The sequence below is a fragment of the Podarcis bocagei genome, assembly GCF_964188305.1.
Source record: "Podarcis bocagei genome assembly, chromosome: Z".
Lineage (NCBI taxonomy): Eukaryota > Metazoa > Chordata > Lepidosauria > Squamata > Lacertidae > Podarcis > Podarcis bocagei.
In genome coordinates, this window is record NC_138140.1 from 21,802,746 (window position 1) to 21,825,729 (window position 22,984).

General features: G+C 45.1%; 1 protein-coding gene across 3 annotated transcripts in view; it reads right to left on the reverse strand.

Annotated features, from left to right (window-relative positions):
* OPHN1 (oligophrenin 1) overlaps window positions 1-22,984 on the reverse strand; it is a 125,531-nt gene that overhangs the window by 59,117 nt on the left and 43,430 nt on the right. For all 3 annotated transcript variants that reach the window (XM_081178714.1, XM_081178716.1, XM_081178715.1), the window contains 9 exons: window positions 22,898-22,969; window positions 17,666-17,767; window positions 17,451-17,561; window positions 15,823-15,927; window positions 14,193-14,322; window positions 12,280-12,380; window positions 10,356-10,447; window positions 5,654-5,732; window positions 3,645-3,678 (listed from right to left, as the gene is read on the reverse strand). In XM_081178714.1, coding sequence (XP_081034840.1) covers window positions 3,645-3,678; window positions 5,654-5,732; window positions 10,356-10,447; window positions 12,280-12,380; window positions 14,193-14,322; window positions 15,823-15,927; window positions 17,451-17,561; window positions 17,666-17,767; window positions 22,898-22,969 — 826 coding nt within the window. The remainder of the gene's footprint in view (window positions 1-3,644; window positions 3,679-5,653; window positions 5,733-10,355; window positions 10,448-12,279; window positions 12,381-14,192; window positions 14,323-15,822; window positions 15,928-17,450; window positions 17,562-17,665; window positions 17,768-22,897; window positions 22,970-22,984) is intronic.

The window sequence follows — 22,984 nt, forward strand, 5'->3', positions numbered from 1 at the left end:
ACATCACTGGACAACGCTACTATTCCCCCACAACCTTTCTACACTTGCCTACAGTTGTCCCCTCATGATTCACCCATAAAAAAACCAGAAAGTACTGCGTGCTGGTGTGTGTTTTTACGCACATCCACCCCCCAAAAATCATCAGTTTACTCCCGTGATTTTCTAGGTTGACTGCAAATGGATTTTTTTCTCCTTGAATCAAACAGCATGGAAATGAGCAGTATATCTCATTTCTTTCCCAGCAGTGGCTTTTACATGTGAAAGCTCAGATATAATGTAGAAATTAACAGCTAGGGAAACATGGAGGGAAATAGGACTCTTCTTCATGAACTTTGGCTTCCAGATGTTACAATGAAGGATTCGATTCATTTCTCTTTCCTCAGATGTCCTGCACAAGGATATCTGGCCTTTACTACCTTTGAAGCTAAAATAATATATACTTCATTATGTTACTATTGTAGCAGATCCCTATCATACTTAACTCTTCTCCTATTTCTTTTTTGTAATCTGCTGTGTGATGATATTACCGAGCGTCTTACGTCACACCACACCCATTGGAGTGAACATGAGGTTTTGTTCAAGGTGCTAGTATATCCGTCAGAAAGACACAGTTAGAGGGACGGAAGGACTAGAATTATAAGCAGGGGAACAAACACTACGTTCCCCATGTCTGAATGTACCCTAATCAAGGTATGCCTGGTAATATTAAAGAATTCCTACAGCATCTTTTTAAATGCATTCGATTCTACAAAGTCAGTAGCTGCAATATGCAGCACACCCAGTAGAGAGCAGCAATGGGCATCTATTTGAAACTGAACACAGTGCAGGTTCAGGTGATACAAGTCTTATCTGGTGAGACGCGCTTGTTAGAGCTCCCTTCAATTATGTGTTAGGGGGGCTCCTATTTCTTTTAGTTTCTTTCTAATTCTTCCTTTTATCAAAGGTAGTGCATGTTTCTGTGTGTGGCAGCCAGAGATTCTTACATTAGAGAAATTGAAGCCAGAGTTGTAAATCAGTTGAGCATCCTAGCAGTCACCGCCCTGGCTTTCAGCTTTTGGCATCTACTGCCTTATCTTCCTGTTATCTTTTTGTTTTACTTAAAGACTTGCAGCTCTAAGGTTGATCCTGACTCAGACACTGACCTCCTGTATTTAGATGGACAGAAGGAGGTAGAGGACTGTTATTGTTGATGCTGAAGAAGCTGTTTTGAAAACACCTGCTTGTGAACTTAAATACTGCTACATACCTGCAGTACTTCTAAATGAAACGGCTTGGTTAAATGTTGGCACAGAGCCTGGGCCGAGATATTTGGCTTTGCAGATGGCTCAAATGTAAAGCAGTTAAGGAAGTTGGGAAGGAATTCCCCTCTCAAGACACCATGAGGAACCGGGAGCTGGTGACAAGCCACAGCAGAAGAGGTAACCAATAGAACTTAGGTGAGATTGAGGCCCTGAGGGGGTAAGGGCCCTCTATTTAGGGGGAGAGTCGACATCCGTCCCCCAGGTGGCAGCTGGGGCTTGGATGAGGCCAACCTGAACCCTCTGGGTCCACGGCACCCAAGACAGAATCAATCCAGGTGGCAGCTGGGGGCTGCCAGGAGGCGGAGGCTCTGGTGCTAGCAGTTTCTGGCTTGGCAGTGGAGGGAGACGGTGTGGCAGAGGTATCTTTCCCCTCTGGAAGTACCATCTCACGACCCCCAAGAACACCGGCTGTGGGGGGAAATCTGAGGACTTTGATGCAAAGAGATGCATCTTCCTTGATACTTTAAGTGCCGTCTCAACAGCAGGGGGCGGGCCCCCCTGAGACCATCGGGCATGATAGTCAAATTGAATAGGGCATTTACAATCAGCTCCCCACTCCTTTTGCTTGTTCCCTGATGCCGTCCAGTTTTTCAGGTTGTTTGAACAGACCTGAGCTGGCCCCTGATGCCACAGGAATCTTTCCAGGGCCCAGAGCTGCTGAAAACATAGAAACATGGCGGAGAGAATCAGCCAACCTTCCCCTGCCTCAGCTTTTAAGCTCAGAGGATAGAAAGAAATACCACCTTCTTAGCTGGCCACAAATAACACCTCATGTGGGATCCTGGTCGGACATTAAGGGTGGAAGGAATCTTTTCTTTTTCTTTTTTGTTGTTCGCTTCAGTTTTTGGGGGGCAGTTTATGGTAAGTGTTATTGTGTTATAGTCACACCTAAGTTCTATCAGCCTATAGTTAGGTGTTTAATTGTTGTTTTTGTTTAGTTAAGTGGTCCCCCACCTTCAAATGTATGTTACATGGTAGCTTTGTTTAGTCTGCGAGTTGTTTTGTGGTTTAATTTAAATCAGTTAATTAGCTAGTTAGTTAGTTAGTTAAAACTGCAATAGAAGGTTGTCAAATAATGTAGTAGTCCTGTAGATAACCAGATAACTACCTGATGTCTAGTCGGCCCATCTTATTTGATTATTTTGTGTGTATTGAGCTGTTGATATTATAAGTAGAATAGTAAGCTGGGAAAGAATAACATCAATGCTATCAAAGGAGGCAAGCGTGGGGCTTGGAATTACTATTGTGGAGGGGCGAGGGAGGTATGGCGGTGGGGGCAGACTCTATAGGCAAAGGGGTTTGAGATATGGATATGCTCGTTCCCCTTCCAATCTGTGCCCCATCCCGAGGGACGAAGGTAGGGTGAGCAAGGATTACTCACCTCCATCACTGGTGTTGTGCAATGACAGGTCTACAGGCAATAAAACCGCCACCCTGTGAGATTTCTTTACCTCACAGGGGGTTGACCTGGCCTGTGTGATGGACAGTGGCAAAACCAATGCCTCTGGGAAACTCTCAAGCATGATTCGAGAGCACAATAACACTCTCCCTCCCTGTGGTTTCTGGCAACTGGCATTCAGAAGTAGAGCCATCATGGATAGCAGCCATGAATTTGTCCAATCCTCTTTGCTGTGCTGTGTGCTGTGTGAAGAAGGGTTTTCTTTTATGTGGCCCTAATATGGATGGAAAACTTTTCTATGTCCGCTTTCTCCAGGCCATGCATAATTTCATAACCTTCCATCATGGCGCCTCTTGGTCGCCTTTCCTGGAAACTTAAAGTTTCCAAACGATGCAACCTTTCTTCATAAGGGAGTCGCTCCATCCCCTTGAACATGTGGGTTGCCCTTTTCTGAACCTTCTCCCCAACTCTGAAATATCCTATCTGAGGTGGGTGGGTGGCCACTTACAGCCCATATTCTCCTCAGCCTCCCTTTGCCTGGCTGCAGTATAAACATCACATAGTGCTGTTTCATCGTAACTGAAGGGAGGTGGACACTGTTACGAGTTGTGATTCCTTCACTGTTGGGGGTTAGACTGGATGGCCCTTTGGGTTCCTTCCAACTCTACCATTCCATGATTCTACACCAAGGATTTTTAAGACTATGAGGAAGATACATCTGCCACCATGGAAAGGGTCAAGCAAGCTAAGTGCCAAGATACCTGCATCCAGAACATTTTGCCTGCTCTTCCAAAGCAACACACACACACACACACACACACACACACACACACACACCTTATGCATGCTTTTGAAAAGCACAAATGGCTGGCAAAAGTGTGTGCACTTATATAGGGGTTATCTGGGATCTACCTGAGTCATAGACCAAAATGGGAGCTACTTACTTTCTTCCTGCTTTGTGATGGGACTGTGGTAGATCTAAATAAAAGCAAAAGTAAATTAAAAAGATGGCAAACATGTTGACCCTTGAAGAATCAAATTGACTGAAAGACAGGATATAAGACAGTATAATCACCTCTTGCACAGGGGACATGTTCCAGAGATGGTGCACATAAGCAAAAAAACATACGCTTGAACTGCCCCCTTGGAACAGCCCCTGCATGAGCATCTTTACCTTTCCGGAGTCAGGCACTAGGCAAGCCTTGGCCCCACTAAGCAAAGAAGGCAAGAGCTCAAAAGATCTCTGTCTTTCTTACTAGCTTCTGGGAGGCTCCCGTAAGATTTCACAGTGCCATCCGAGTTCTTGCAACAACATCCCAGAGCCCAGAAAGAAAGGCACAGAGCTTAAAAGGGGAAACCTGGTGCAAAAGGAGCTTTAAAGCTCTCTATCTTATGCGCAATTTATTTGTGAGGTTTCAAATGGCTGGCTTTCAACTGTGTAAGGTTGAAATTGCACAAGTCAATCATGTGCAACGTACTGCAATATTAAAAAATCACACACTGTTTGCAAAGTTCTCCCAAGAGCTGCTGATGGGGACATTGCATGAAAGCCATGGGGAGTCACCTCTACCTTCCAGCTGGTGTCGTTTCCTACAGCCGCCTTCCCATCTCCATGACGGCAGAGGTTTCAATAGCTTAGGGTTCAGGGTTTGGTATCTGGTCACATGCAGGCTATTTCAGGGAAGCTAAACAAACCCAGGAACAATCCCCACAGGGAGTGGACTTTTTCCAGATTGCAGGGAAACAAAATGCTCACATGGTTAGGGCAGGGGTGGCTATCCTGTGGCGTGGCCCTCCCAATACTGCTGGACTGCAGCTCCCATAATCTCTTGCCAGTGGTGACCATGCTATGTGCAGCTGATTGGGGGGGGGGGTCAAAGGTTATCCACCCCTGAAGTAAGAGGAGGTGAAATTGCAAGGAACTGAGACTATCAAAAAGTCACAACACTTTTACTTTTAAAAAATCCTTTAACATTATAAAATAAAATCCTTTTTTTAAAAATAAACATACTGCAAATCATTCAGACTGCAGCTTTATTAATGCCAAGTTTATGGAAGTGCACATTTATCATAAGAATATAAGGAGAGTCCTGCTGCCCATTGGCCCATCTAGTCCAGCATCCTGTTCTCACAGGCGCCAACAAAATGCTCCAATAGGAAACCCACTAGCAGGACCTGGGTGCAAGAGCACACTCCTCCCCCCCCTCCTGTGGCTTCCAAAAACTGGTATTCAGAAATGGAGGGAGAGAATAGCTACCACAGTTAGTAGCCATCAATATCCGTCTCCTACGTGCATTTGTCTAATGCCGACACTTTTAAAGCCATCCAGATTGGGGGCCATCACTATCTCCTGCAGGAAGGAGTTCCACAGTTTAACTATGCGCTGCATGACTAAGGACCCTTTTCTATGCCGTGAATCTTTCAACATTCACCTTCACTGGATGTCCATGAGTTCTATAAGAGATGGAGAAAGATTTTTTTCTATCCCCTTTCTCCATCCCAGGCCTAGCTTTATTAACTCCAATCATGTCGCCACACTCAGCCTCTTCCTCCTGCAACGTCAAACGTAATGGAGAAATGAACAATTCAAGAGGCTATCCCTAAAAACTTTGCCAAAGTCGAGTTTGAACGTTTTCAAAGGCTGCCCCTGGGAATGGTCAAACAAATGTTTGAAAGTTTTGAAAAAGGAGAGTCATTATTTCGCTTTTTGAAACCAGCTAAAACGCTTCTCACTGAAACATCGTTACTTAAAAAACATCATGCAAGTTAACTTAAAAAGGGGAGGTGGGGAATAGCTAAGCTGTGGCCCTCCAGAGTTTGTTGCAGTCCGCCTCCCAGCAGTCAGCACAGCCAGTTGTCAGAGGTGGTCCAACATCTGGATTACATCCCCACCCCTGTGGCAGTGGAAACTCCATCAAAACACACAACTGGGGGCAGCATTTTTAATACTTACTGGCTCTTTACCATCCATGGCCTCCATCCAGAGCCGTCGATTTGCTTCTGAAGGGGCTTGCAAGGTAATGGGCCCAGGTCTGCAAGAGATTGAACAAGGGTAAAAACAAAGAAAGTTTTTCTCTCCATGAAGCAACAAGACTGAATCCAAAATTACAGTGCTTAATCTTTCTCCAGGCAATTCGCACCAAGGACTTTGCACATGCTTTTAATACAAGTGTTTGCTCTGCACTTCAATGAAAAATTTGGAGATGGAAAATAAACACATACAAAAAACTGGTTGTGCAGGATGCAAAGAGCAGGAAGCAGCTTCTTTTTTCTAGTAGCTGGAAAAGCTTGAGTGGCAGCATAATTAACTTATGCAATCACAGAACTGTGGAGGTGGAAGGTACCTCCAAGGGTCATCTAGGCCCACCCCTTGCAATGAAGAACCACAGCTAAATACAATATTGTCAGAACTGGAGTTTGTCAGCAAGTTTGACCCTATTCGTTTAGCTTTTCTAACTTGCAGCTGGTGTCAAGTGAGTGTAGCTGGTGGTCTTCTTGGCACTGTTGGCAACCACCTGGAGTTTTATTAGTTATTGTTTTGAATTCTTGCAATAAGCCTGGCTGAGTTTGTTTACTTGTTCTGAATAGATTTGCAGTATTATTTTTTTCCATTTGTATTTTTTCAGGTGCCTCGGGTTGTTGTTTTGGTAAGATTAAGCAGGATATTCATTTAAATACACAAGCACCACCAACTCTGTGCTGTTACTAGTGATTGCTGACATAGTCACTATGCTTATTCAGCTTTGCACAGATTGAACCAATCACATTTCGTGGACTTTTGGGGCAATACATATTTATACTGCAAATATTTCACCAACTTCATGCAACTGAGGAAGTGGGTTACTGTTCCTTAATAAACTGGACAGCTTTGAACACTAGCAAAATGCTTTTCTTCTTTCCCTGGCGGGATATGGAATGGGGGGAAATACTCTCTGCACTAAGGGACATCCAACATTCTGGGAATCTGTAGAAATGTTTGCCAATAGAAGTAAAGTTACAGGGAACCAGGCAGAGGGCCTTCTTGTTGGCTGTACCCTGTGGAACGCCCTCCCATCAGATGTCAAATAAATAAACATCTATCTGACTTTTATAAGACATCTGAAAGCAGCCCTGTATAGGGAAGTTTTTAATGTTTGATGTCTTACTGTGTTTTAATTTGTTGGAAGCTGCCCAGAGTGGCTGGAGCAACTCAGTCAGATTTCAATTCCAATTTCAGCCTGTTCTGTTCATGTCTGTTCTGTTCTGTTCTTGTAATGAGGGAACCGCCAGAAGGCCCTCAGCCCTGGATCTCAGTGTCTGGGCTCTACTTAGGGCTACCTTTGAAGGTGACTCGGAAACTACAGCTAATCCAGACTGCGGCAGCTAGACTGGTGACGGCCGCCGAGACCACATAACACCGGTCTTGAAAGACCTACATTGGCTCCCAGTATGTTTCCGAGCACAATTCAAAGTGCTGGTGCTGATCTTTAAAGCCCTAAATGGCCTTGGCCCAGTATATCTGAAGGAGCGTCTCCACCCCCATCGTTCTGCCCAGACGCTGAGGTCCAGCGCCGAGGGCCTTCTGGCGGTTCCCTCATTGCGAGAAACAAAGCTACAGGGAACCAGGCAGAGGGCCTTCTCGGTAGTGGCGCCCGCCCTGTGGAACGCCCTCCCATCAGATGTCAAAGCGATAAACAACTACCTGACATTCAGAAGACATCTTAAGGCAGCCCTGTTCAGGGAAGTTTTTAATGTGTGATATTTTTGGTTTCTATGGAATCCGCCCAGAGTCGCTGGGGAAACCAAGCCAGATGGGCGGGGTACAAATAAATTATTATTGTTGTTGTTGTTGTTGTTGTCGTTGGTGTCAAAGGCCGCTGAGAGATCCAGCAGAACTAGGAAACAGCTCTCACCTTTGGCCCTAGCCTGCCGGAGATCATCAACCAGCGTGACCAAGGCAGTTTCAGTCCCATGGTGAGGCCTGAATCCCGACTGGAAGGGATCCAGATGGTCCGCATCCTCCAGGCGTGCCTGGAGTTGTTCAGCAACCACCCGCTTAATCACCTTGCCCAAGAATGGTAGATTTGAGACTGAGTGATAGTTGGCCATATTGGCAGGGTCCAAAGATGTTTTTTTAAGAAGCAGTTTAATGACCGCCTCTTTCAGCGGGTCTGGGAATGATCCCTCACAGAGGGAAGCATTCACCACCCCGCAGAGCCCATCGCCCAACCCTTCCCAGCTTGCTTTTATTAGCCAGGATGGGCAAGGATCAAGGAGACAGGTGGTCGGTTTCACTCGTCCAAGCAACCTGTACACATTCTTGGAGGTAACAGATTAGAACTGATCCCACGCAACTTGACTAGACAGGACTCTAGCACTCTCCCGGCCCAGCCCTACTCCCACGGTGGAGTCTACCTCTTCTGAGTGACTTTTATCTGCAAAAAACTTTGCAAATGCATTGCAGGAGATCTTGGGGTCCCTACCAGGCCTCGGTAACGAAGCTGGTTCCGATAGATTGCGAACCACCTGAAAGAGTCTCCTGCTGATGTTTTCTGCAGATGCAATAGAGGCGGTGAAGAAGGTCCTCTTCGCCGTTGCCATTGCCACTTGGTAAGCTCAACGTTGAGCTCTAACCCGTGTCTGATCTGATTCAGAATGAGTTTTCCACCACCGGCGCTCTAGCCATCTCAATGATTGTTTCATCACCCTCAGCTCTGGGGAAAACCACGGGGCTGTCCGGGCTCCATGCAATCGGAGAGGGCGCTTCGGAGCCAGACAGCCCTGGTTAACTCCGCATTCCAGTGTGCCACCAGGGAATCAGCTGAAAGGCCATCAACTTGGGATAAAGCATCCCCTACCACTCTCTGGAAGCCAATTGGATCCATTAAGTGGCGGGGGTGGACCATCCAAATCGGTCCCACCTCCCTGCAGAGGGGAAGGATTGCGGAGAAGTCCAGTTGCACCAGGAAGTGATCTGACCATGGCACTTCTTTTGTTTTGCTTTTACTTAGTGTCAGATCACCAACATCCGTAGAGGTAAACACCAGGTCTAAGGCATGTCCGCGGCTATGAGTTGCGCCAAACTTATTCAGGGACAACCCCATGGAGGCCATTCTTTCCATGAAGTCCCGAGCGGCCCCTTGTAAGGTCGTGTCAGCATGGCTGTTAAAATCCCCCAGGACAACCAAACTAGGTTTCTCCAGGAGCACATCTGCCACGACCTGAAGCAGCTCGGGCAGGGAATCCTTGGTACACCAAAAGGAATCCTGTACTGCCCCTATTGCCCAACTTCCAGAACATGCACTCAGAGAACTGGGTCTTCCCAATAGGATGCCTGGTACAAACTTATGCCTTCCTAAAAATCTCTGCAACCCCCCCCTCCCCACCCACATGGCCTGGGTTGCTGTGCGTAAGAGAAACCTGGTGAACAAGCAGCTGCAAGGACAGGCCCATCTGCTTCATCCAAGCAAGTCTCTGTCACACATGCCAGGTCAAATCCTCCATCCACAATCAGGTCGTGGATGGCAGTGGTTTTATTCATCATTGACCTGGCATTGCACAGCAACACTTTCAGGTCATGTGGGTTTCCCTTGCTGATTACTGTATCCTTCCAGTCAGGACCAGACCTGGAGGCAGGGATAGTCCTCAAACAACGACTAAACCTGCCTCCTTGGTAATGACATGGCCTGGTCTTAGTGCACGTCCTCCTCCTGCCCGTGATCACTGAGATCAGGTGTCCCAATACATCCCCCCTGCGTCTCAATGTCAATTCTGTTGGCTGAAGCCCACTCCCAGGCAGCCCTGACCATTTCCCCTTAAAAAGCAAAATACAAACTATACAATAACTTAACAAAATAATGAAACAATTATGCAATAATGAAACAAAGCAAGAAACAATTATGCTAAAATTAAACTACTCCCCACTCCGACTAAACATTTATCCCACCCCAAACAGAAATAAAATAATAAAATAAAATAATATTATAAAAAACCACCATATGAGGTGCAGAAGATTAAGAGCACTTAAAACATTTAAAACCATTTTCACCACTTGCTGCTCAGAGTATGTGTGAGTGCAGGCCCCGCCCCCTAGGCCCGATGGAATTGGCTGGAGGACGGAGCGGTCTTCCCAAACACTCACAGAAGCAACAACAGCAACAACAACAACTCAATCCCACTGGCAGGAACCACTGGAGGTCTGGCTTTCCGCTCACACTACCACTGTCTTTGCTCAGGCTCCTAAAACTTCACACAAGAGCTGCCCATGCATTTCTAACTATTTGGAATACACATTTAATAAATAAGAACATAAGAAGCCGCCTTATACCGAATCAGGCCACTGATCTTTCTAGTCAGCATTGGATGTGGAACTTTCTGCATGGAAAGCAGATGCTCCACCACTGAGCAACAGCCTTTCGGTAAATGGTAAGTTTCTAGTCCCCATGGACCTGTGATTTATTGTTGTCTTGCTTTTTTTTGTTTTGTTTTTAAATTCTTCTGGTACTTTACTATGCATAAGTATTAATTTTAAAGCTGTAATTTCTATGTCCTGTAAACTCACTTTATAACAGGTGGTAAAGAAAGATTTTTAATAAGTCCCCCCCCCCCACGCCTGTGCAATTTTTGAAGGAAATGCAAACTTAAAGAGTTGAAAACCTGCCAGGAGTTTGGATTACCTTTCCAGCGTCTCAATGTCAAAACAAAATCTTTTGTCTATGGAGTCTGTCTTCCTCCTCACACAGGACTTCAGCATCAGGTGTAAGGTGCCCTGAGAAGAGAATTTACAGAAAGCAAAAGAGGGAGAGGGAGAATAGTTGATCTCACTTTTAAGATCCCAGGCTTAGAGGGAAAAGCAAATCAATCCATGCAAATGGGAAGAACTCTAGCAAGGCTGGCATTGAAATGAAGCTGAGTCAGAAGGCAAGAACAGATGGTCATCTGTAAGTGTTTATAGGGAAGCAACAAAAAGCAGCACCCCAAATCATGTTGGTGTTTAAGGTCTTAAATGACTCAGCCGTGAAATATCTGAAAGGTGACCTCCTTCCCTACAGACCTTTTGGTGTGCCGAGATTGACAGAGGGAACCCTTTGGTAGTTCCCCCACCCTCAGAGGGGGTGACAGCTCAGGGGAAGAGGGCCTTCTCTGGGGCAGCCCCTAAGAGAGCTGCACCGGGCTTCTTCACTAAACAGCTCTTGGGGAATGCTGGAGATGCGCCACTTCGCCCTGAGCTATTGGCACTTGAGAAGTGCATTTTTAGTACTCACTCACTTTTATAAATTGTTTTAAACTGTTTTAATACAGTCGTATTTAATACACCCTGTGTCCCAAATGCATCATTGCGCCTAGAGGCTAATCTTCCCTCGGTAGAATTATGGATCTGGCGCAGGACTATTGGCTTCGCCTAAACTCAAATCCCCCTGGTCTAATATTCTTAGTGCTGTAAGATTGTCACAAGAGCACCTGGACTAAAATTGTCTATCAAAAGCATCATTCTTGTGGTCTATCACCACAACAGCTAGTCACTTTGGGTTTTAGTAAAGCAAACAGTCTAATTTGTCAGCACCTAAATGATATCGAGCGTCAGAACAACTTGGCCACAATAAGGAAATTTCACCCATGGTATGACAATTTTCCACTTTCCCATTTCGAGTCTCTGGCACCCTTTCTGCATAACCTAGCAATTCTAAAATATAGACGCACTTTTACTCTCACAAGATTGATTGTATTGCCCTCGGCTGTACTTGAGAGACAATTCCAACAGGTTCCACACAAAAATGCTTATGTCCCTGTGGAGATGGCAGTACCAAATCGGTGGTGCATGTCCTTCTGGCTTGCACTCTTTATAAAGACTTGAGGAATGAGATTATCACCCTCTTTTATTGTCCATTCTGGGTCGCCCAGCCACTGCCACAGTGTCCTTTCTCTTGGCAGATCAAGATGAGCAGGTGACACCAAACGTTATAAGGTTTTTTTAGCTGGGGCAATTAGAATAATATCCATTATTTGACTATTGATTCAAAACCCTTAACTGTATTTTATATAATTGACTTTTTATTTCTATTCTTTCTATCTCGTATTGTTGTTTTATTGCTATGACCAATGGCTGATGCAAATAAAGATTAATTATTATTAACTAATACCTTAGTTAATTATTATTAACTAATACCTTAGTTTTCGAACAGCTTAGTTCTCAAATATTTTGGCTCCCAAACACCACAAACTCAGAAGTGAGTATTCCGGTTTGCGAACTATTTTGGAAGCCAAACGTCCAACAGGGCCTCCATAGCTTCCAAATGGCTGCAGGAGCTTCCTGCAGCCAATTAGAAGCTGTGCTTTGGTTTCTGAATATTTTGGAAGTCGAACGGACTTCTGGAATGGATTCCATTCGACTTCCAAGGTATGACTGTACTGTGTTTTAATGTTGTAATCCACCCGGGACCTTAAGGTGAAAGTTGGCTAATAAATTAATAACAATACATGCAACATGTCAATAGGTCAGATGCAGAAATTTGCAGTGGTGTCCAAAAACCACAAGCTGCAATTGCCACCAGAGAGTTAGTTTTAAATGCTTCCCAAAGCATTAAGTAGGATTTCACTTACTTGTTTTGACCCTGGCTTCTGCTCCATGTGTGTCATCCTGAACACCTTTGCCTCTTTCTCGTACTGGCAGTAGTATTTGACCCATGAGATGCCCAGGGCCCCTGCATCAAAGTCCAGAATTGAACAAATTTAACAGAAGCTGCCCAAGGTACATCTCTTACTTGCATGCAATATCAGGTGTAAAAAAGAGAGAGAGCTTTTAAATAGGGCTTGTTCCAGCAGGACAACCTGGGAATGGACACAAGGAAATAGTGCATGGGACAGGAGACCCTGCACTTAAGAGTGTAAGAAGAGCCTGCTGGATCAGGCCAATGACCCACCTACTCCAAAATCTTGTCCTCACAGGTAGACTGCCCCTGGGCTTGGAGGTTCCAGAACAGCACCAGAAGAGCCCTGCTGGAGCAGGCCAACAGCCCATCTAGTCTAGCATCCATCATTTTGTTTGTCTTTTTCTGAACCTAGCACCATTCAAAGGGACATGCTATCCAAGAGCACACAGAGCAGCCATCCCACTGTTCAACCTCAATGAGGTTAATCCTTGGCCATCCCCTTGACAGTAAGCAAACCACCTGGCATTCTTCTTCCCTGCTTTTGTTAGCAGGCAAAGACACCTGTAAAGATTTGAGGGAAGGGAACTAATATTCCAAGCTGTTAAAACAGATGCATTCCCACCACACAGCAAAGTCGTAGCAGATTCTGCCAGTTCCGTCCCATAATTGTTCTGAGGGTGCAGGAGCCCTTTAGCTCCATTCTGAGAAGAAAGTCTGATTAGAGATCTGGAAGTCCAAATCTTGGTGGAAGAACAAGGTTCTGTGCAGAAAACTTTTTTAAAAGCTTCCAGTATGACTGCATCTCATGCAGTATTTGGCTCCAGAGGTTCTGTTTATACATAAAAGTTATGTATTGCCAAACCTCTGGAGTCACCCCATGGCTAGCGGAGACAGGGAGAAACAGAGAGAATCCTCTATACTTCCAGCAGACCTTGCCACCCAAGCAAAGTAGAGAGCTTGAAAGCTCTTTTCACACTATGTAACCCAAAGGGACCCAGCACAAAAGGGCTTCTAAGCTCTCTCTCTCTCTTGCTTGAGGGGCAAGGCCTGCTCAGTGCATTGGCTCTGGAAGGCCAAGGATGCTCACGTGAGATCTCGAGGGAACTCAAGTAGCCCTACAAGATCTCATGAGAGTATCCAAGATCTCATGAGAGTATCCCACCACCTGCAGAAAGGCAGAGAACTTAAAAGCTCTTTCCAGACCAGGTAACGCCAAGCAAGTTGGCATATAAAGAACTTTTATGCTCTCTACCTTGCTTAGGATTTAACTTGAACAATTTCAACTAGCCTACCTTCAATTTTATTTTAAAAAAACATACGAGTTTTTTCTCCACTGTAAGAACTAGTTGAAATCCATGTTAAGAGGTCTAGTAGAGTCCCTCCCGACTTCTGACTCTCCCCTCTTTTCCTTCAAGCCTGTGATGTGCTACCAATCCATCACTGGCTGGAAGGGAGATGAGTGATGAGCAGAAGCTATTTCTGAAATTTTGCGGGCTGGCAGTGAAGAGGAAATATGGCCTGGAAAAATGTGGAAAACATTTCTGGCATAGTGGAATCTCAAATGTCCAGAGCTAAGTCCGGCAGAGGTTGATTCTGGACGCCTCTCTTATAGAGTGAAATAGTTGGAAGGGCCCAAAGGGTATCATCTAGTCCAACCCCCTGAAATGAATCATTGCTAAAAAGATACCTGGACAGATGGTCAGCCAACCTCTGCTTAAAAACCTCCAATGAAGTAGTCTGCCCACCTTCCAATGTCACCAAATCATAGAATTGGAAGGTGCTCCCAAGGGTCAACTAGTCCAGTCCCCTGAAATGCAGGAACCACAGCAAATCCCTCATAGGATCCCCTTGGCAGACACTTACATTTTTCTTGCGAATACAGGTAGCCTTCTATGGTCGGTTTCCCAGGGAGCTTGCAAGTGAGAGGAGCTTCCTTCATCCTCTTCTTGAGGTCTTCCAACTCTTCCCGTGTGCTGCTGAAGTGATTTCTGGTCTGTAAAAGCAATGGGGGAAGAAGAAGACTACTTAGTTTGGACATAACAGCATGAAAGCAAAAGCTTAAGAATCTGACATTCAGCTAAAGTGCCTGTGCCAGTCTTTGGCAACTTGCTGTCTTTCTGGACGGATTGGACTACAATGCATGCTGCCTGGGGCTGAAGGGAGTTGTAGTTCAAACCATCTCTTCAAAAATAATAGACTGAGGGCTGCCTTGCAAGATGAGAACAAAAAGTCCCTCAAGTGCAGCCCTCTGCATCAAAAAAACAGCTAACAGAAAGTGGACGGCAGCAGTACGTAGGGGCAAACAGCACAGTTGCAACTGATGAGCATTTAACTTTCACAATTTCAACCTTGCGCTACTAGGTTGAAATTGCGCAAATTAAATGCACACAAACTGTACGCTCTCTGCCTTGCTTACCAGATGAGGCCTGGTCGGGGCACCAGCACCAGAAAGGTAAAGATGTTTGTGCATGGGCAGTCCTAAGGGGATGGTTTTTCCGTATACGCAAAACCCTTGGAACAGAACACCTGAGCACAATGCAGTCAATGCAGTCACTGAATGGGGGAAAGGCTGTGAACATTCTCCCTGCTTTCATCTACCCAAGCATAGCCACAGGTTTTCCCTGGAGTTCCTGGACTGCAAGCACTGGGCCAGATGATCCTTGAGGGCCTCTTCCACCTCTATCCAGTTTCTCAAAGGCACCAGATTGCTGGTGCCCAAGTCATTCCAGCAGTCACTAAACAGCAAGAACACACAGGTCTCTTGGTTGCCAGAAATAAGTGTGGACAAACAACTCTCTGCTGGAAAGAGATAGGTGGGAAGGCAACTACTCAGATGATGGCCTCTGTTAGCAACAAAGCAGCCTTGCAAAAAGAATGGAAGAACAAACACAATTTGCAATGCAGCAGATTCCTGGTCAAAGTGGACCCTGGGAAAGACTGCAAGTCCGTAGTCCAGAAACTGGTGGGAAGTTCATAAAATTATGCGTGGCCTTAAAGAGGTGGATAGAGAACCCCCCTTCTCTGCCCCAATAACATTAGAACCTGTGGACATCCAATGAAACTGAATGTAGGAAGATTCAAGAAATACTTGTGCATGTAGTTAAACTATGGAACTATCTCCCACAGGAGACAGTGATGGCCACCAAACTACATGACTTTAAAAGAGGACTAGATAAATTCATGGAAGAGGAGGAAGCTATCAAAGGCTACTAGCCACAACGGCTATGCTCTGCCTTTGCAGTTGGATGCAGCAAGGCTTCTGAATGCTGGTTGCCAGAAGCCTAGGGAGGGGAGAAGGCACGTGCTCGGGTCCTGTTTCCAGATTTTGCACAAGCAACAGTTCAGCCACTATGTGAAGAGGATGCTGGACTAGACAGGCCATTGGCCTGATCCAGCAGGCTCTTCATATGTTCTTACAAGACATATGGCACTAAGCATTTCCGCAGTAGGAGCGAAGGAGGAAGAAAGACAGGATGGAGGGAAGCAAACTCACGTTCTGCAGACTGAGCTGAAGTTGTTGCTTATATGGCAGGAAATCCTGTGTCAATTCCACAGTCAGGTTGTTGTAGGTGAAGAGGCTATGGAGGAAAGCCAAGACCTGTGGTGAACAAAAGAGGCAACACTTTCTAAGTTAAAGAGCAGATCTGTGCATCCAGAATCACAGTGCGTAAAAATCCTCCTGGCCTGCTGAATATATTCTGACAGTTGGACAAGGAAGGCTTAAACACTGGACACATCTCCTTTTCTGGAGAAGCATCTGCTACATATTCTGGAAAAGGATTCGTCTGTCCTCTTTCGGTCTGGACACCTCTCAAGGTAAGTTATGGGGCAGATGGCAGGCACCATTTTGAATCAAGATAGCAGCCTGACCTTGGCATGACTTTGCCTGTTTTCTGGCACAGGTTCAGCCTATCGGAACCAAACTCAGCAAGAGGATTCTCAATGTAGGAACAATCATTTTTGTCAATATTTGGACAACAGGTGCCATCTTGAAACAAGATGGTGGAACAAAAGGTAACTTTGGGATGACTTCACTCCGTTTTCAGTACGACGGGGCCAAACTCACCAATTATACTATCCATTTGAAAGTCAAATATTTTTGGTTTCTATTCTGCTTTTGGAATTCCCCGTTAGTGCCTGCTATAAAAGATTCCAGAATGGCTTTGGGCATGATGCAGAATCAGGAATAATGAATGCTTCTCCTAGCTATGCTCCCATACCTGGATTTGAGAGTCTCTTGCCCTGGCCTCTGGGAAACACAGAATATCTCCAGGTGTCGGGTGAAATGAGGGAGTTAATGAAGGGAAGGGTGACTGGGAGGTGAGGGTCACACGACATCTATTCTCAACGTACCTGTGGTTACTCTGCGCAAAAACGGAGCCAAGGGGCACTGGGTTCTGCAGCCTTTATATATAAAAGCTGAGCATGTGCAAGTCTTATTTTATTCATTCATTCATTCATTCATTCATTCATTCATTTATATGTCCATTCATTCATTTCATGAAATTTATACACAGCATGACTAAAAAGAAACCTCAAAGCTCTTTGCAAGGAAAATAAAATTCAGTAACTCAAACACTCAGAAGATAAACTCAGCAACACACTAAAAACAGATTAAAACAGACATCCACATTCTACATGTCTGGACAGGCTTGCCTAAAGAAAACAACATTTTCTAGCGGGGGGAAATGCAGTGAAGGCACCTGCCTGGTATCAATAGGCAGGGAGTTCCACAGTTTAGGTGCTGTCCCATTAAAATATTTGAGTTTTTACAAATGCATAATGGGGATTATCTCCCACCTGAAACAGTGCCAGTTCTGCAGATCAAGGAGGTGCATATGGAGAAAGGCAATATTGCAGGTAAGCTGGTCCCAAGTTGTTACGGGTGTTTTATACTAATACTAACACATTTGAGCCTGATCCAGTAGCAAACTGGCAACCAGTGCATCATTTTTTATTGTTTATTACAGTTTTGCAAGCCACAGGCAACATCAAGAGAGGCAGTAAGACATTATATGCCACCCCTGTTCAATGGAGATTAAATTTCTGTAGCAAGTGACACAGGCTTCAGTGCCAAATGCAATCTGGAGGGAAACAAAGGTTGCAGGGGTGTTCACTTACAGGCTCCACAATACTAAACTTCTTGCTCTCCTGCACTTCTTGGATCTGATAGACGTATTCCAGGGAAGATTCAAAGAAAACGTGCCGCTCTTTATCCACCTGCATGTCAGCCTAGGTGAGAAACAGAATGGGGACATGAATACAACAGCAGCACGGCTACCTTTACATGTCCTTACAAAGTGTGGTTCTCAAGTGCTGAAAACCTCTTCACCTACCTCTTGCAAATGGGATTCTTTTTTCTTTGAAGATAAATTCAAATGGCGATCCAACATGGAGTAAAACCTCTCCCCATCCTTCTCAAATTTCTTTTTCCGTTCCTAGAAATGGAGGAGATGCAAAATCATTGTGTTGTGAGCAACTGTTAAGTACTATTTTTAAGGAACAGATGTCAGGGGTTTCCAGCCTGACCCTAAAAGGCACTCTCCACTGGCTCTGCAAAATTTTAGTAGTGAAGGAAAGGTGCTCTGCATTTGCACAGAGGAATCATTCTTATTAAGGACATGATTCCACATGATTCCAAGCTTGATTTAAAAAAAAAAAGTCTCAGAAGCAAGCACTGGTTACTATATTTCTAACATCTGTACACTTAACGTTCATCCAGACAGCTCAGAATGGTCATGTTTTAACTTCACAACCACCCTGTAGGGAAGTAAGAAAGACTGGAAGATTGTGACTTGGCTCACCCCAAAGAATTCTGGGAGTTGTGGTTTGTTATGGGTGCTGAAAGTTGTTAGGAGACCTCCTTTTCCTTCTCCACAGAACTACAGTTCCCAGAGTTCCTGTGAAGAGGGATTGACTGCTAAACCACTCTGGGAATTGTAGTCCTGTGGGGAAGGAATAGAGGGCCTCCTCAGAACTCTTAGCACCGCCATTGCCCCCTGACCATGTACAGAGATATACTGATAATGAGAATGCATGAGCTGAGAATCACCCCTGCCAACTATTATGCGGGGAATGCTCTGGGACCAATTTTGGGGTCCAATTATGCGGTGGTGACCAGTATGTGGTGAAATACACTAAGTGGTTTGTATGCAGGGAGTTGGACTGTAGAATTCCAATTCCAACTCTACAGTTCTATGATTCCATGAGACTTCTATTCTCCTCCCAGCGCTACAAACTCTAATTTTCTCTGAAGAGGAACCAATCATTAAACTACTCTATAATTGTTGTAGACACCTATTTTTCCTCCAACGCTACAATTCCCAGTACTTCCTGTGACTGTTAAACCACTCTGGGAATTGTAGCTCTGTGAGAGGATTGGCTGGGGCTCCTAACAATTTCCAGCCCCCTTAACAAGGCTGTGGCTCCCAGAATTCGTTGGTGGGAGCCACAACTGTTCGAAGTGGTATCCTAGCACTTTAAATGTATGGTGTGGCCTTGGTGTTCATAAGGAAGAACTTTCTGGATAGGGGAAGGTGAGATGGAGGACTACAAGACTGAAAGCTACCTGCCTCTATAAGCAACTACATAGCATCATGGTGAGGCATTTTCCGCCATACCGTTCACCCAGAGATGCTAGCTTTCTACATGGAGAGGTTTCCCTTCTTCCCTGAGGAAGCATTCAGCTATCTTATCATCTCCCAACTGCACTCTTGAAGGGGTATCATCCTGGAGAAGTTACTCTTCTTTGTGCAAATGGAGCCTTATCTAGGCACACACAAGAGCCAGCTGTGCTAGCGACAAACGGCTTTTAGTAAACTTCAGTGCAAAAAAAATGGGGAGATATAAAGGAGTCTAGGAGGCCATCTGCTCCATTGCATTTTCAAGCAGCCAGCCTCTTTCTAAGAAATAGAGAACAGCTTTTCTATTAAAGAGAAAGTTCATCACCCATTCTAGATCCAATATGGCTTTTGGAACAGCTGCAATATGCTGGCAGCTTGGGACGTGCTGCCAGATGGATTTCATCTTATACACAAACCAAGCCCTTGGATTTGCGCCACCCGAGACCCACTGAAAATCACTGGGACTAGGCTGCCTTAAGGATACTTTAAGTGGTTGGTGGATATTCCTGCATTGCTGGAGGTTGGAGCAGATGATCCTTTCCAACTCTGCAGTTCTATGATTCTAGGGTTGTGTGCAGGGTTGTATGTGCAGAACTGATACCTTCCTCCAACCATTTTTAGAGAGCGTATTTTCTCCCATTGGGAAACTTGCCAGTGGTTATATAAGCATTACTGAATGCCCAGAGTTGGTGTTAACACACCCAGAGACACCTGGAATTTGTTATATATTTTTTGCATGGTTGGGATAAGACCATGCCGGCTTGAGCTGCTGGGAGCTGGGGGTCCAACAATATCTGGAGAGCATCACGTTGGCCAACGCTGCTCCACCTCAACCAATGCACACACAAAGGGTTTATTGAAGGGTTTATCTGCAACAGTGCTTCCCCAAGTGGGAGGTAGCACACCCTGGGAGACAATGGGATTACATATGAGGTGCTGAGGCAAGGGGGTTGCAGGGGACAATGGAGATGTAAATGACTATCAGACTTTGAAAAGTCAGCATCAGTTTTGTTGAATAAATTAAGCTAAGCAATTGATTGGATTTTGACTAAATATGCAGCTAATTGTTACAGTTCCGAATTTTATTGCGTTACTGTCTTCCTTGGAGGATCATGCAAACCGCTATTACAAACAATGGTTGTATAAGGGTAGGGTAGAGGGGGTATCATGGAACCACGGCGGGGGGTGGGGGGTGGCATGAAAAAGTTTGGGAACAACCACTGCAATTTTTGAAAGCTCTTTCTGATCTGTAGCCCAGCCACAAGGAGGAGCACTTTACAAGTAGTTCGAGACAGAAAGGGCCAATGGAGAAACATCTGCGCACAGCAGGAGGCAGTTTGTGTCTGTAAAGGAGTCAGGGAACAGCCTCAGAACCTCCTATGAGAAACAGATGCTCAAAAACATGCAGCAATTCACCTATAGTGGAAGCACCCATGGATCTCATAATTTTGGAATGCGGTGTATCAAGAAATCTCTAAAATAATTAAATGCACTATTGTGGCTTCACCACAACTCTCTTTATTGAACATTGGAGAAGTGGGAAATGTGTGCTCTAAGGAACCTCTGATTTGGATGTTGGCTGGGGCCAGAATTTCAATAGCCCAGCTATGGAAAAACTCTAGGAGACTAACTTTTATTTGTGGTACGAAAGAACATGGACCTCAGTTCCAGCAGAGAAGATAATAGCCGAGGTGCAGATTCCCAGGTGGAAAACTAAGAACGGTTATTTGCAGTCTGGTGGGACTTCATTATGCAGTGCCACGTTGGGCAAAATGATTCCTGCATTGCAGGGGGTTGACCAGACTCAAGGAGGATAACTGAGCCTTCCCGCGAGTGGGGCTGGGCATTCTGTTCTCTGTATGGAGGCGTGGGCTTGAATCCCACTGCTGACACATCTGTTTTAGCACAGTGGTAGAGCACCTGCCTTGCATGCAGAAGGTCCCAGGTTCAATCCCCACCATCTCCTGTGAGATACACCCTGTCTGAAATCCTGGAGAGCAGTTGCTGCCCTCAGCGTAGATGAACCAGTGGTCTGACTCAGTATAGCTTCCTATGTTCCTATGTTTCAATTAAGATAAACTAAATTTGTTGCCGCCCATGTGCTATGGAATTTGGTTATGCTTTTTTAAAAACGATGCAATGAATGCTCTGCAAGAAGTTGGTGCTGTTAATTTGCACTACTGCAATATTCACTACATTCTTTTTTAACATGACTCCCACATGAGGAACAGTTGCTGCGTTTGAGAGGTTTCAGCTCAGAGAAAAAGTGAAGAAGAGGCGACATGATAGAAGTTTATAAAATTATGCACGGCACACAGAAAGTGAGTAGAGGAAAGTTTTCTCCCTCTCCCAAAACACTATAATTCACGGACATCCAGGGAAGATTCAGGACACAGAAAAGGAAGTCCTTCTTCATGCAGCACATAGATTTAACTATGGAACTCTCTGCCACAGGAGGCAGTGATGGCCACCAAACTAGATGGCTTTAAAGGAGGAATAGGCAAATTAATGGAGGAGGAGAGGGCTATGAACGGCTACTAGCCAGGATGGATATGCTCTGCCTCCACAGTTGGAGGCAGTAATGCTTCTTGATATCAGCTGCTGGAAACCACAGATGGGGAGGGGGATTGTGCTTGGATCCTGCTTGCATTGGGGCATCTGACTGGCAACTGTCACAGTAGGATGCTGCACTAGATGGGCCACTGGCCTGATCCGGCGGGGCTCTCCTTACATTTTTAGAGGCAAATGAGTGTGGTCACACTCACTTCCCTGTTTATGAACACCCAAAGAGAAACTACAACAGCCTTAGCATTATTTCCACTATGGCAGTTTGTTTTAAACTTTTGAAGTCTGGAAACAGAGACAAGGAAGGAGGCGAAGTGTCAAGCGTTATTGTCTGCAACTTAAAATGTCAATGACTCCAGATGGGCTGGGCTGAATCCAAGCTTGCGTGTTCGCCAAGAAGTCTCCATTTCAAGCACTGGTCCACAGCCAATTACTTTAGCCTGCTGACTAATGGGGAACTTTGACTTTTTGGTACTGGACAAAGCGAACTTTTACACTCTATGAGAGACTTCTTTACGGAGGGGACAGGGAAGAGAGTGTTTTGACCCTGCTTGCATTTTCTGTAATACAGTTTTAATGATGAATTTAGAATGGTTTTCCATCTTCGTTACACCAGCAGACGACTGCATTTGAACAATGGCACTTGACCCATGGTTTGCAAAACAGGTGGTACTGCCCCTTCAGGAGGGTCAGGGGAGATCACTTAGCCGGGTGCTAAGAGGCAAAAGGCTGGGGGAAGGGATGCTGGATATGTAAAAAACTAGATTTTGAAGCAAGGTTCAATTAATTTCCATTGTGTTATTATGTTCCTTAGTGGGTTATGCAAATGTTTTTATAAGGCAGGGTAGCACTGGGGGCATGTTTATGGAACTGGGGGGGCAGGGGGGCTTGAATTTTTTGGGGGAACCACTGCCTAGTCTTTGCCACCTGGAACATAGGAATCTGCCTTATGCTGAGTCAGACCATGAGTCCATTTGGCCCAGCACTGTCTGCACTGACTGGCAGAAGCTCTCCAGGGTTCCAGACAGGAAGTGCCTCTCAGCACTTCCTGGAGATGCCTTTTGGGTCACTTCCAGGTTTGGCGCCATACACGCATGATCACCTGTCAATTAGACATGTGTAAATCAGGAGTTGGCTGTATAGCTGTTTTTTTTTTTAATTCTGCTGGTTTTATCTGTATTCAGCAGATAAACATATTACACTATTCTATGTAAATACCCCACGTAATATTTTTATGTAAATGTTTTTACATAAATACTTTATGCTACAAGTTTCTATTTTATTTTCCCTTTTTTCTTTAGCTATATAAACTGCTAAATATATAAATATACAAATAAGTTCCTAAGTACAAAGTGAAGGGGGCAGGGGGAATTAACTTACTTTGGTGAATCCAATTTGCTCCTTGCGGAAGTTTTCCAGCGGTTTGATCAGTAAATCACTAGCATTTTGAACCTGTAGATAAAAGTA